The 11655-nt window shown below is 71.8% G+C and overlaps 2 protein-coding genes across 4 annotated transcripts in view; one reads left to right on the top strand and one right to left on the bottom strand.

Moving 5' to 3' along the window:
- The window catches only part of MAP3K6 (mitogen-activated protein kinase kinase kinase 6), a 10598-nt gene extending 1449 nt beyond the window's left edge, over window positions 1–9149 (top strand). The window contains exons 2-28 of one of the 3 annotated variants that reach the window (XM_085320291.1): window positions 642–781; window positions 1586–1609; window positions 1967–2154; window positions 2259–2427; window positions 2556–2662; window positions 2729–2899; window positions 2979–3091; window positions 3226–3385; window positions 3535–3685; window positions 3856–3963; window positions 4042–4091; window positions 4227–4322; window positions 4565–4649; window positions 4730–4863; window positions 4943–5070; window positions 5257–5393; window positions 5528–5633; window positions 5814–5971; window positions 6055–6256; window positions 6349–6511; window positions 6998–7163; window positions 7236–7421; window positions 7608–7713; window positions 7966–8194; window positions 8282–8567; window positions 8676–8752; window positions 8858–9149. In XM_085320291.1, coding sequence (XP_085176417.1) covers window positions 642–781; window positions 1586–1609; window positions 1967–2154; window positions 2259–2427; window positions 2556–2662; window positions 2729–2899; window positions 2979–3091; window positions 3226–3385; window positions 3535–3685; window positions 3856–3963; window positions 4042–4091; window positions 4227–4322; window positions 4565–4649; window positions 4730–4863; window positions 4943–5070; window positions 5257–5393; window positions 5528–5633; window positions 5814–5971; window positions 6055–6256; window positions 6349–6511; window positions 6998–7163; window positions 7236–7421; window positions 7608–7713; window positions 7966–8194; window positions 8282–8567; window positions 8676–8752; window positions 8858–8933 — 3716 coding nt within the window. In that variant the 3' untranslated portion in view covers window positions 8934–9149. Of the gene's footprint in view, window positions 1–641; window positions 782–1585; window positions 1610–1679; window positions 1756–1966; window positions 2155–2258; window positions 2428–2555; window positions 2663–2728; window positions 2900–2978; window positions 3092–3225; window positions 3386–3534; window positions 3686–3855; window positions 3964–4041; window positions 4092–4226; window positions 4323–4564; window positions 4650–4729; window positions 4864–4942; window positions 5071–5256; window positions 5394–5527; window positions 5634–5813; window positions 5972–6054; window positions 6257–6348; window positions 6512–6997; window positions 7164–7235; window positions 7422–7607; window positions 7714–7965; window positions 8195–8281; window positions 8753–8857 lie in introns of those variants that run through there. The other 2 variants (XM_085320289.1, XM_085320292.1) reach the window with 2 other exon arrangements.
- Window positions 9141–11578, bottom strand: LOC146587015 (synaptotagmin-like protein 1; the record flags this gene model as incomplete). Its single annotated transcript, XM_085320295.1, has 10 exons — window positions 9141–9421; window positions 9498–9703; window positions 9781–9880; window positions 9986–10064; window positions 10168–10329; window positions 10440–10542; window positions 10686–10852; window positions 10939–11061; window positions 11207–11292; window positions 11449–11578. Coding segments are annotated over 10 exons (1296 nt in total), but the record flags the coding sequence as incomplete, so codon positions are not given.
- Window positions 11579–11655: the final 77 nt, after the last annotated feature.

Here is an 11655-nt window from a genome sequence, read left to right as displayed (position 1 = left end):
CAGGGGGGCCGCGGCCCTCCGGGAGCCGGGGGAAGTGAAAACGCAGCCCCTGGAGAAAAGGGAAGTCCGGGGCTGTTGGAGCAGGGCACCGAGCGATGAGGAAAGAGCTCGCTCGGCGTGGTCGGGGCCTGCTGGTCCTTGCGGTGTGCCGCCCCGGCTCGGAGGCGAGGGGAGAGCCGCGCGGGCTGGCTACGGGGCGAGGAGTGTCGCGCAGCTCTCCGGGGCTCGGCCCCACGGGAGGGAGAGCGAGGGGCTGAGGCAGCCGGGCTGTGTGGTCCCGCGGCCCTGGCYGGAGCRCTGACCCGGGTCAGACCGAAGGCCYGGGGACGCCTGGGCCCCYCCGGCAGCCGACCTCAGCTGAGTTGCGCAGGAGCCTGGGCTGTCGGGGCTGGCGACTGCGCCCCCCGCGAGGGCTCAGACTGCCTGGGGGTCCGTGCCTCAGTTTCCCCAGCTGCTGCTGGCTGCCCCGAGCAAGAAGGGGGGGGGGGTTATCTGCGAGGTTTCCATCTGCGCCGCTGCCAGGGGGCCAGCGGAGACCCTGGGGGTGGCTGGTCCCCCCCGTGCCAGGCRCCGGGCGGGAGACGGGGGCCCTGGGGTCCCGTGCTCCCCGTGCATGAGCGTGGCCACCCTCCTGCCCGCAGACGTGGCCGTGGTGGAGATGAGCGACTCCGTCTGCCAGCCCTCGCTCTTCTACCACCTGGGCGTCCGCGAGAGCTTCAACATGACCAACAACGTCCTGCTGTGCTGCCACACGGACCTGCCCAGCCTGCAGGCCCTGCAGGTGAGCGGGCACGGGGCTCCCCGGGCAGGAATAGCCGTGCGGGGCCGGGCGGCAGCTCCGAAACGCCCGGAGCGCCTGCGGCCSTGCCCCAGCCAGCTTCGGCCCGGGCTGCCAAGCGCCGCGTGCCCGTCTCCGGCGCTGCTGCGGAGGCGCGGGGCTGTGCGGGCGCCGCGGCCCTCGCCGGCCGCCCTCCGAGCCTGCCTCTCCCCCGGCTCGGCCAAGTTCCCACGGTCGCATCCAGCTTGGGCAGAGGCTTCCCTGGGCCCGAGRGGGCGAGGAGCAAAGGGACGGCTCGGGTTGGGGACCCGGAGCCCAACCGCGGGGCACAGAGCGCTCCCACGGCCCGAATCGGCCAGGAATTTGGGGACAGGCGCTTTTGGCCTGGGAAAAGCCAATGCCTCGGAGCTGACACCCTTCACGGGAAAGAGGCTGCTGGGAGGGTTTTTCACTGCTCGGAAAAAATGCAGATGGGAGCACATCCAAATCGTCCCCAAACGCCGCTCCRACTCCACACGGGTCCCGGGCAGAGGGGGGGAGCCCTGGAGCGCCCCGTTTGGAGATGCCTTTTGGCGTTGCCGGTTCGGAGCAGCRGCTGGCCGCGTTCCCAGCCCTCCTGGGGGCAGTCCGCACACGGGTTCGCTGGCGGCGGCGGGGCGACTGGCCGCTCGGCCGAGTGTCCCGGCGGGAGCTGGCTGTTTTCCAGGTAGCTCTGATGCCTGAGTCTGAAAGCAGCTGATTTCTTGTGCTGGGCCGGGGAGCTTGTTAAATCCCTCCTCTCCCCCCCCCCCGCCTCTCTCGCTGCAGGAGGACATCTGCCAGAAGAACTCGGTAAGTCCCTTTCCCTCGTGCTTGCTGCCGTCTCTCTGCTGCGGTGTCGCGGGAAGGGAGAGGTGTAGGGGGCGAACTGAGCCCCCCAGGCTGCGGGCCGGCACCTGGGACCAGCAGCGTGGAGAGGGGCACCTGGTTTTTAAAAGGTTCAGGGCTGTTCATTCTGGAGCGTAATGATGGCAGTCAGGGAAAAGTTAGTGAGGCTTTCCTTGCTGATGAGTTATGGAAGAGAGAGCAGCGGTGRCTGTTTGCACGGCCAGGGCCGCGTGGGCTTGGAGAGAGAAGACTGTCATGAAACGAGYGGAGGAGTCCTCTGCTCAGCCGGCACAGCGGCTCACGCCTTCTCCCCTCCCTCAGGACCTCTGCGGCAGCTACACCTTCATCCCCTACATGGTGACGCCCCAGAACAAGGTGGTCTGCTGTGACGCCAGTGCCGCGAAGTGCCTGACGGAGCTCTTCCAGCCCAGCTTCAACGCGGAGGGCTTCTTCGCCCCGCTGGCGGGCCGCCTCGCCAAGCTCCTCGAGGGCGTCCCCACCAACTCCTGGTACCGCTGCTGCCACCCTCCCGGTGCGGTGTGATGCTGCTGGGTCAGCACCCCCCTCCCGGGTACCAGGGCGCTCAGGCCCCACATCTTTGCCCCCCCCCCAGCGGCTATTACCGGGAGACGATCCGGCGCGACATCCGCCGGGCCCGGGAGCTGTACCGGGGCGAGCAGCTCAGCCAGGAGCTGGCCCGCATCCAGCAGCGCCTGGACAGCGTGGAGCTGCTCAGCCTGGACATCGTCATCAACCTCCTGCTGTCCTACCGCGACGTGCAGGTGAGCCGTGCCCCGGGGAGCCGGGGCGCGCGCCGCGGACCGGGGCGGCCTCCCCGAGAGGGCGGCGGGGGCGGCAAGGCTGCCCCGCGCGCGCCAGCCGGCGCAGCTCTGCCCGCCTCGTCCCGCAGGATTACGACGCCATCGTCGAGCTGGTGGAGACGCTGCAGGCGCTGCCGACCTGCGACGTGGCCGAGCAGCACAACGTCCGCTTCCACTACGCCTTCGCCCTGACGCGGTGAGCGGCCGGGGCTGGGGGGCGCGCGGCGATGCCCCCGGGGCTTCGCGGTGCCCGTTTGCGCAGGCGCAACCGGCCCGGGGACCGGGAGAAGGCGCTGGCTGTGCTGCTGCCCGCGGTGGAGCGGCGGGAGGGGGCTGCGCCCGACCTCTTCTGCCTCTGCGGCCGCATCTACAAGGACATGTTCATCGGCTCGGGCTTCACCGACGCCGAGACGAGGGACCGGGCCTTTTACTGGTGAGGCCCGGGGCCGCGGGCGGCAGCGGGGCGGGAAGGCGGCGCCGCGGCCTGACGCCCGCCCGGCGCCTCCCCGCAGGTACAGCAGAGCCTTCGAGGCGGAGCCCAGCCTTCACTCGGGCATCAACTCCGCCGTCCTCCTCGTGGCCGCCGGGCACCGCTTCGAAACCTCCGCGCAGCTCCGGCAAATAGGTGCCTCCAGACGGGGATGCTGGGGACGGGGCCCGGCCGGAGGCCGCGGGGTCCCGAGGCGCGGCGGCCCCGGAGGGGCCGTGCCCTGGCGCCCCGGCGGCGTGCGGTGACGGGCTCCTGCTCCCCGCGCGCAGGCGTGAAGCTGAACTGCCTGCAGGGCCGCAAGGGCAGCCTGGAGAAGCTGCACTACTACTGGGACGTGGGGTTTTGCCTCGGCGCCGGCGTCTTGGCCAACGACCTGAGCAAAGTCATCCAGGCTTCGGAGAAGCTCTACAAGCTCAACGCGCCGGGCTGGTGAGCACCGGGGCTCCCGGCACGGCACGGCACGGCACGGCAYGGCACGGCCTGTCCGGGCACCCCGCGCTGCCTGCCCGGGCGAGAGCGGCCGTCCGGGTCCCCAGGGGGGCACCGGGGGCGTCCTCCCCACCGTGCCGTCCCCACAGGTACCTGGTGTCGGTCATGGAGACGTTCCTGCTCTACCAACACTTCCAGAAGAGCCCCCGGGTGAAATCCGCCCGGCAGGAGCTGGCTGACTTCTGGCTGGGTTTCCTGCTGGAGGGCTGCCGGCCCTTCGTCCCCGCGCAGCGCTGCCCGGTGAGGCCCGGCGGGGCCCGTCCCGGGGCACCCGAGGCCGGGAGGGGCTCACGTGGCATTCGGGGAGGCACCGGAGCCGGGTCGGGTATCCCGGTGGCGGCCGGGGCCAGGCCGCGCTCAGGGAGCCTGCGGGCAGGGCAGGGCTGAGCCGCGTCCGCCCGTCGCCGCAGGTCCTGATCCTGGCGCTCAGCAAGGTCCTGCAGCCGGCGCAGGTGGCCRTGCGGAGCGGCGCGGAGGAGCCGGCGGTGACGCTCGGCCTCGTGCGCCCCTCGGACGAGGTGGGAGCCGGGGCCGGCCGGGGCGGGGGGGGTCCCTCCGCCGGCCCTCTCCTCACCTGCCCCCTTGCCTCCCCGCAGACAGCGGTGTCCAGCTGGACCTTCGCGGCCGCCGCCATCCGGGGCATCAGGTGAGCGCCGGCATCGCCCAGCCGCGCCGTGTCCCCTGTCCCCCTCGCCAGCGGGGCTCAGAGCCGGGGACCGCCGAGGCTGGGCCGGGCGAGCGGGGGGCAGCGCCAACGGCGTGGCGGCTCCTTTCCCTCCAGCATCTGCAAGCGCGACGAGCGGGGCTGCTTCCTCTACGTGATGCACCCGGCGGAGGATTTCCAGCTTTATTTCCCGTCCCAGCAGCACTGCCGCTGGTGAGCGGGGAGGGCTGGGGACCCCCGCCACCGCCCCGCTGGGCAGGGAGGGATGAGGGCGTGCGGCTCCCCCCGAGCCCACTGCTAATTTGAGCAGAGGACATCCCAGAGACCCCAACGCTGGGAGGAAAGGACGAAGCAGGGGGCCGCGGGCACCCCTTGCGCCGCTGGCGGGGAGCGGGACGCTGGGACAGCGGTGCTGGTGCCCAGGCGCTCAGGACCCGCTGTCCTCCGCCGGGCAGGTTCTGCAACCTGGTGCAGTCGTTCCTCGCCGAGCAGGCGGCGGGCGGCGAGGAGGTGCCCAGCCCCACGCAGCCCATCCTGGAGGTGAGCCGGGCGCCCGGGCAGGGCCAGGCGGTGCGGGGCGCCGGGTGACACGGGCTTTCGCCACGTGCCTTTCCCTGCAGTACAGCTACGAGTACTCGGAGACGGGCGAGCGGGTGGTGCTGGGCCGGGGGACGTACGGGGTCGTCTATGCCGGGCGCTGTCTCAGCAACCAGGTGCGCATCGCCATCAAGGAGATCCCGGAGCGTGACAGCCGGTAGGTGCCCGCAGCGCTGTGCCCGGGGATCCCGGGGCCCTCAGGACCCTCTCGTCACCCCGCTGTGCCTGCTGTGCAGGTACTCGCAGCCCTTGCACGAGGAGATCGCCTTGCACAAGCACCTGCGGCACAGGAACATTGTGCAATACCTGGGCTCCATCAGCCAGGGCGGCTTCATCAAGATCTTCATGGAGGAGGTGCCGGGAGGTGGGCAGCGCTGGGGCACCGTGCACCTGGCCCCGAGGACCAAGGATGGCTGGGCAGGCGGGTCTTGGGGTATCGTGGAGGGTTGCCCTGCTCCACGCGCCCCCGGGCAAGGGACGGCGGCTGCAGTGTGGGGTGTTGGGCCATGACTTGATGTAGCTTGTGGTCCCCGCCCCATCCCCTTTCCAGGGAGCCTCTCATCCCTGCTGCGCTCCAAGTGGGGCCCCCTGAAGGACAACGAACCCACCATTGTCTTCTACACCCGCCAGATCCTCGAYGGGCTGAGCTACCTCCACGATAACCACATCGTGCACCGAGACATCAAAGTGAGCAGCTTGGCAGGGTGGGCGTCCCCCGGCAGCCTACGCCTGGGGCGATGCACAACGGCCCAGTCTGGTCAAGCCCTGGGAGCTCTTTGGCTTGGCTGCTGGTTTATTCTGGAGTGCCCTTCCTCCACCAGGGAGACAACGTCCTCATCAACACATACAGCGGCGTGCTGAAGATCTCTGACTTTGGCACCTCCAAGCGGCTGGCAGGGATCAGCCCCAGTGCCGAGACCTTCACGGGTAAGGGCATCCTGGGGCCGGTTCCCCCGTGGTGGGGGCAGGAGAAAGGGAGGATGCTGGGGACRAGGTGATGCTGGGGACGAGGTGATGCTGGGGACTGCATCCTTCCACCACACGAGGGGCAGAGGAGCGGTGGGGTGATGGGTGCTGGCTCCTTCATCCCCCTTGGCTTCTCTCCAGGCACCCTGCAGTACATGGCCCCGGAAATCATCGACCAAGGGCCGTGGGGCTATGGGAAGCCAGCAGATATCTGGTCTCTGGGTTGCACCATCATCGAGATGGCCACGGGCAAGCCCCCTTTCTATGAGCTGGGCAGCCCCCAGGCTGCGATGTTCAAGGTACCTGTGGGGCTGGRGATGGGTGGGTGCCCCATACCTGCAGGGCTGGTCCCTTCACAACCCCCCATGTGCTCTTCCTCCAGGTGGGCATGTTTAAGATGCACCCCGAGGTGCCCGAGTCCATGTCAGACAAGGCCAAGACTTTCATCCTGCGCTGCTTCGAGGCCGACCCGGCCAAGCGGGCAACCGCAGCCRCGTTGCTGCGGGAGCCCTTCCTCGCCTCGGCCGGCAGCAGGAGGACCAGGAGCCAGGCGGCGGCAGGGGGCAGCCCGCGCGGGGCGCCGGGTGAGGCTGGGGGTGCTGAGCGCGGACAGGATGGGGGCTGCCCGGCGCTAGCTGCAAAGTAACCGTGTACRTCTCCGTCGTCTCCCCGGCAGGCGATGCCCCCGACTCCGCACGGCCGGGCGGGGACCCGGGGGGCACCGAGGGGACCCAGGGACGTCTCTCCGTCACGCAGGGCACCCGAGCGGCGGGCGCAGCGGGCAGCCCCCTGCTCCCGCGCTGCTCCAGCGACACAGCCTCCAGCCGCAGCTGTTTGGGGTAGGGCATCGCCGCGCCGGGGGGTGGCAGGGGGGCACGGGAGCGGGCGCGAGCTTTCTGTCCCCATCCCCACTGCCGCCCCAGCAGCCCCCCGCCATGCCCCAGCCCTGCATCCTGCGATGCCCCCCGTGGGCATCGCTGTGGGCACGGGGCAGCCTCCCCATTGCCTCCCTCCCCGTTACAGGACGGGGGGGGGGGCTCGTGATGCAGTTGGGCACCCAGTGGCCTCGGCTGTACCCAGCGCCTGCCGGTTTGATCCCCCAGTTCCCCCAGTGCTGGCACCGGGGGTTAGAGGGAAAGCCAAGGTGGTCTCTTGGAGGGTTTGTCCCCTGTCCCAGCCCCCCCAGCCCAGACTGGGCGGTTGCTCCGGGTATGGGCAGGGCCGACACTTCTCCGCTGTGCCGGTGTCCGGAAGGCGATGCCAGGCCATCCCCGGGCTGCGCTCCTGAGTGCCCGAGGCCGTGGGGCAGCRCCAGCTCTCGCCAGGGCTCCCGAGGACTCGGCCGGCTCCGACCTCAGCCTGCGCTCGTCCTCCCCCGAGGAGAGCGGGGACCTCTTCCTGCTCCGCAAGGACAGCAAGCGCCGGGCCACGCTGCACCGCATCCTCACCGACGAGGCGCCCGGCGTYGCTGCCGCCTTGGAGGAGAGCCAGGTGGGCGCTGGGTGCCCGGCGGGCCCTGGCAAGGAGGGGAGCACGCCCTGAGCCTTTCTCCTGCCCGCCCAGAGCGCGGAGGGCCCRCGGCTGGGCTCGGAGCACATCGCCCAGCTGCTGAGCTGCCTGCGGAGCTACATCCAGTGCCCCAGCCAGCACCAGCTCCGCCAGGACCTCCTGGCGCTGCAGGCCCGGCTGCRGGCGGACGGGCTGAGCCTCCGCCACCTCCACGCTCCCCTCTTCAACTTCCAGGCGGCGGTGAGTGCCCGGGGCGGCACGCGAAGGGGGCACCGCGGTGCCCGGCGCAGCAGAGCTCCGGTGCCGGTGCTGCCCTGGTGCTCACGACGCCCCGGCGCCGGTGACACCCCAGCACGGTCACACCCTGCACAGCGGTGCCCGGTGCCGGYGCTCCCCTGCCCATGCCCTGGCCTCTGCCCCTCCCAGGTGAGACGGTTCCTGCGCCGGCATCACATCAAGCCGCACTGGATGTTTGCGCTGGACGATGCTGTTAGTCGGGCAGTGCAGGCGACTTTCACRGTGCTCGTGCGAGGTGGGTGGCATGGGGGGGGGCAGCTGGCACACCATGGCCAGGTGGGTGGAGGAAGGTGGCCGCCTCCGGGTTGGGATGGTGGCAGGGGAGCTTCGAGGTGCCAGGAAAGGGGCGAAGGGGTTCAGGTGCGCCCAGGTGGCACCAGAGCAGCCCTAGCCTGGCCCAGCTCCCCCTTGCGTCCCTGCTGCCCTGGGGGCTGATGCCATCCGGCGCCTCTTTGCCCACCGCTGCCCTTGGCCTCTGCCCCAGCAGACCTGGGAACGAAGGCCAGTCGGCTGGGGGGAGACCGCGCCAAGGACACAAGTGACGAGGATGACCTCGTGCCGCCGAGGCTGGCCGGCCACAGGAGCCGTCCCCGGCGGGACAGCGCCAGTTTGGGAGTGGGCACCAGCTCCAGCACCCAGACGGGCCCCACGTCCTCGCTGCTGGGTCCCTCCCCGCTGGTGGCACAGCTCCGCCACCTCCGCGTGGAGACGGGCAGGTAGGGCTTCCCGGGTCCTTGCTGCTTGAGCCGCCTGGCCCGTGGACGGCCCGTGGGTGCCGGTCCGTGCCGCTGCTCTGCCCGCAGGCTGCTCCGGGAGCTGGCCGCGAAGGAGCAGGAGTGGCAGCGGCTGGTGCAGCAGGCGCTTCGCCCAGCGCAGGAGGACGCCCCGGCCCCCTGCCAGCCCCCGCCCCACGGGCACCGCGGAGGGGACGCCGGGGCGGCCGCCACGGGGGCAGCCCCCGGGACCCGGCGAGGGTCGGGCAGCGTCGCTCGCCCCGCCGGCACGGCCGAGCCCTGCCAGGGGCAGGCGGACCCCCTCCTCGTCGAGTGGCTGCAGCGGCACAGCACGGACCAGGCCACTGTCGCCACGGTAGGACCTGCAGCCCCTCGGCGCGGCGGCCGGCGGCACGGGGCGGCCGGGCGCTGCCCCATGCCCGCGCCACCGGCACCCGCCGTGCTCCCTGCCCGTCTCTTGCAGCTCCTCCAGCACGGTTTCACCCTGCGGGATCTGCTGGACTGTGCCACCCGCGACGACCTCTTCTACACGGGCATCAGGTACCGCCAGCCGGGGCAGCTCTGCCGGGCAGAGGGAGGGAGCCGGGCGCCGGAGGGAGCACGGGCGGCTCCGGCCCCGCGCCCAGCCGCCCGCGTCCCCGGCAGGCGCGGGGCAGCGTACCGCCTGTGGGCAGCCATCCTGGAGCATCGCCGCACCCTCGCCCAGCGGGAAGCGGAGTGAGCCCGGAGCGCGGGGCCGCGCCAGGGACCCGGCCGCCTCTGCGCAGCCCGCCGGAGCGCCGGGGCTGCCGTCCCGGGGGGGCACGGCTGCACGCGGCCCCGACGGAGGGCACGGCCCTGAGCCGGGAGGCCGGGAGCAGCAGGACGCAGCCGGGCGCCCGAGGGAGAAGCCGGTACCCGGTGCCCCCGGGAATAAAGAGCTGCCAGCTGCACATTCGGGTGCCACTTCATTGCAGCAGAAATGCCCGGGACGGAGGCGGGGACGGAGAGGGGCGCAGACCCCAGCCCTCTCCCGCGCCCCCGCGGCGGTGCTCCGGGCTCGGCTCGGCCCCGGGGTGCCGCAGTCCCGCTACGCCCGGGGCACGAGGTTGGTCCGCAGCGGCAGCAGCGCTTCGACCCAGCGCCCGGGCTGCTGGAGCAGGCGGCCCCAGACGCCGCGCTCCTCCGGCGTCGAGTCCATCCAGGCCACGGGCAGCCCGTAGCTGCTCCCTGCGGAGAGGCGGCGGGCGTCAGCGCCCGGCGCGGCGGCGGCGGCAGGCCCCCTCCCCGCGCCTCCTCCCCTCACCTGTGCCCAGGCTGAGCCGGATGCCGCCCAGCTGGCGCTTGGAGAAAGCCTCGTGGTGCCAGACGGTGAACTCGGCGCACGCCTCCGCCAGGTCCTTGGCCTGGAAGCCGTCGTACACCATGGTGTGGTTGAAGAGGGGGTTGAGGCTCCGCTTCACCACCCGCGTCTTTTGGCGGCTCGCCTTGCTGTCGTCGGGCAGCACGTAGCTGGGGACGGGAGCGGGCTGAGCGCGGGCGGCGGCACCCCGCCATGCCAGCGCCTCGCCGGGCCCCCGCCGCCCTACCACTGCACGAAGGCGTCCACGGTGCCGTGGCGCAGCGGCACGAGGCTCTGAGCATCCTTCACCCAGATGTGCAGCTCGCCCGTGGGCGGCAGCCCCGCGCCTGCGGGGAAAAAAGCGGCGTCAGGGCAGGGTGCACCCCCCCACCCCTTCGTCCCCTCGCCCCCCCCGTGCCCCATGCCAGCATGTCCCCGTGGCCATGTCTCACCTTCGGAGCCGGCGGGGATGAACTTCAGCGCCAAGTTGAGGTTGCCCTGGCTGGTGAGCTCATCCACGGAGATGGGTGTCTGCGGGCACAGAGGGAGGAGAAGGTTATGGGGAGCCAAGGTGGGGGCTGGACGGGGGAGGGGGGTCTGGGAGCAGTTGGGCGTCCAGGCTACGGTTGCTCACCCGGGGCTGGAGGTTGAACCACTCCGGCTGCGTGTTGGCCCAGTCCCAGGCGCCCAGCGCGATCTCCACCTCGCCCAGGAAGAGGTTCCTGCCCAGGCTGTCGTGGTGCCACACGGACAGGTTCAGGGTCCGGCCCTGCAGGTCCGTTTTCTCCAGCTTGTACTGACCAGGGAGGGGACAGRGACACAGTGAGGGTGCAGATGTGCTGTCCCCACCATCCTTTCCTAGGAGGTCCCACCACCACCCCAACCACTCTGGAGGGGGCTGCAAACCTTGAGGGTCTCGTTGAAGACAGGGTCYAAGCTCCGCTTGCGCACCGTGGTCTTGCGCTTGCTGCGGTTCGACTTGTCGGGGAGCAGGTAGGTCTTGATGTACCTGGAGCCAAAAAAAAAACCGAGGCGAAGGGGGTGCAAAGGGAGCCGGCAGCTGGGTACCACCCAGGGCATCGCCAGGCATCACCGCAGGGCTGGGAAGGCCACCACCGCCCTCGGGCACTCGGCGCGGAGCAGGGCACTCACGGGTCCGACCGCTGCTTCTTGGCCTCGGCCAGCTCCCGGCACCGCACCACGTGGACGTGCAGCTCCCGCGCGGCCGGCTCGTAGCGCAGGGCGAACTGGACGCGGCCCCGCACGGCCACCTTGCCCAGCTCGCCGTCGCTGTACAGGCTCATGAGGCTGCCGCTGAGCTGCGGGGCAGCGGCGCGGGGTCAGGGGGGGGGGCCGGGACCCCCGAGCCCTGCAGCAGCGCGGCCCCCCACCCCCGGCGCCGTACCGTGGAGGAGCTGAGGCTGGACGCGGAGGAGCTGGCCGTCAGCAGGTCGCGGGGCGGCGCAGGGCCGTTCGGCGGGGACGCCCGGCCCGGGGGCGCCCGCGCAGCCTGCGGGGTCCCCGGCGCCTGCAACCGCAAAGCAAAGGGGTCTTGAGCCATTGGGGGGGGTCAACCCCCCCCCTCAAAGCCTGGGGAGGCTCCCCAGGACCCCCGGCTCCCCAGGGCAGCCGCAGCGGAGCGCCCGAGGCGGTTCAGCCCCCCGCCGTCCTACCTGCCCGGCGTCGGGGGCGCTGGGCGCCGCGTCGGGCTCCTCTTCCGTGCTGGACGTGCCGAAGGCGTTCCCGTCTGCTTGGTCACCTGCAAGGGCGCGACGTTGGAGGGGGTGTTTTGGGGCAGGACAGCACGGATACGGGGGACGGGGCCTTTTCCCTGCACGTCCCGCTATCCTCCGCCCTCCGCAGCACCGCGGGGCGCTGGTCCGGCCCGCTGCGGCCCCCCCACCAGCGCGGTTACCTGGCTGGAGCGGGACGTCCTGCTCCCTCGGCGGGACGTCGACCTGCTGCGGAGGCTGCGCGGCCGGCGGCCCCTCCGGTGCCGGCGCCGGGGCGTGGACGTCGCAGGGCCAGTCAGCGGGACAGACGGGCTGCAAAAAGGGGAGCCCCGCGCGCCCTGCTCAGCCCGGCCCTGCAGCCAGACCTGGTCTGTCCCCTCTGGGTCACC

Source organism: Rhea americana, unplaced genomic scaffold (assembly GCF_003343005.1).
Source record: "Rhea americana isolate MKP2758 unplaced genomic scaffold, rheAme1 scaffold_627, whole genome shotgun sequence".
Lineage (NCBI taxonomy): Eukaryota > Metazoa > Chordata > Aves > Rheiformes > Rheidae > Rhea > Rhea americana.
The sequence above is the reverse complement of the archived record's forward strand: the minus strand, read 5'-3'. Positions and strand labels throughout refer to the sequence as shown.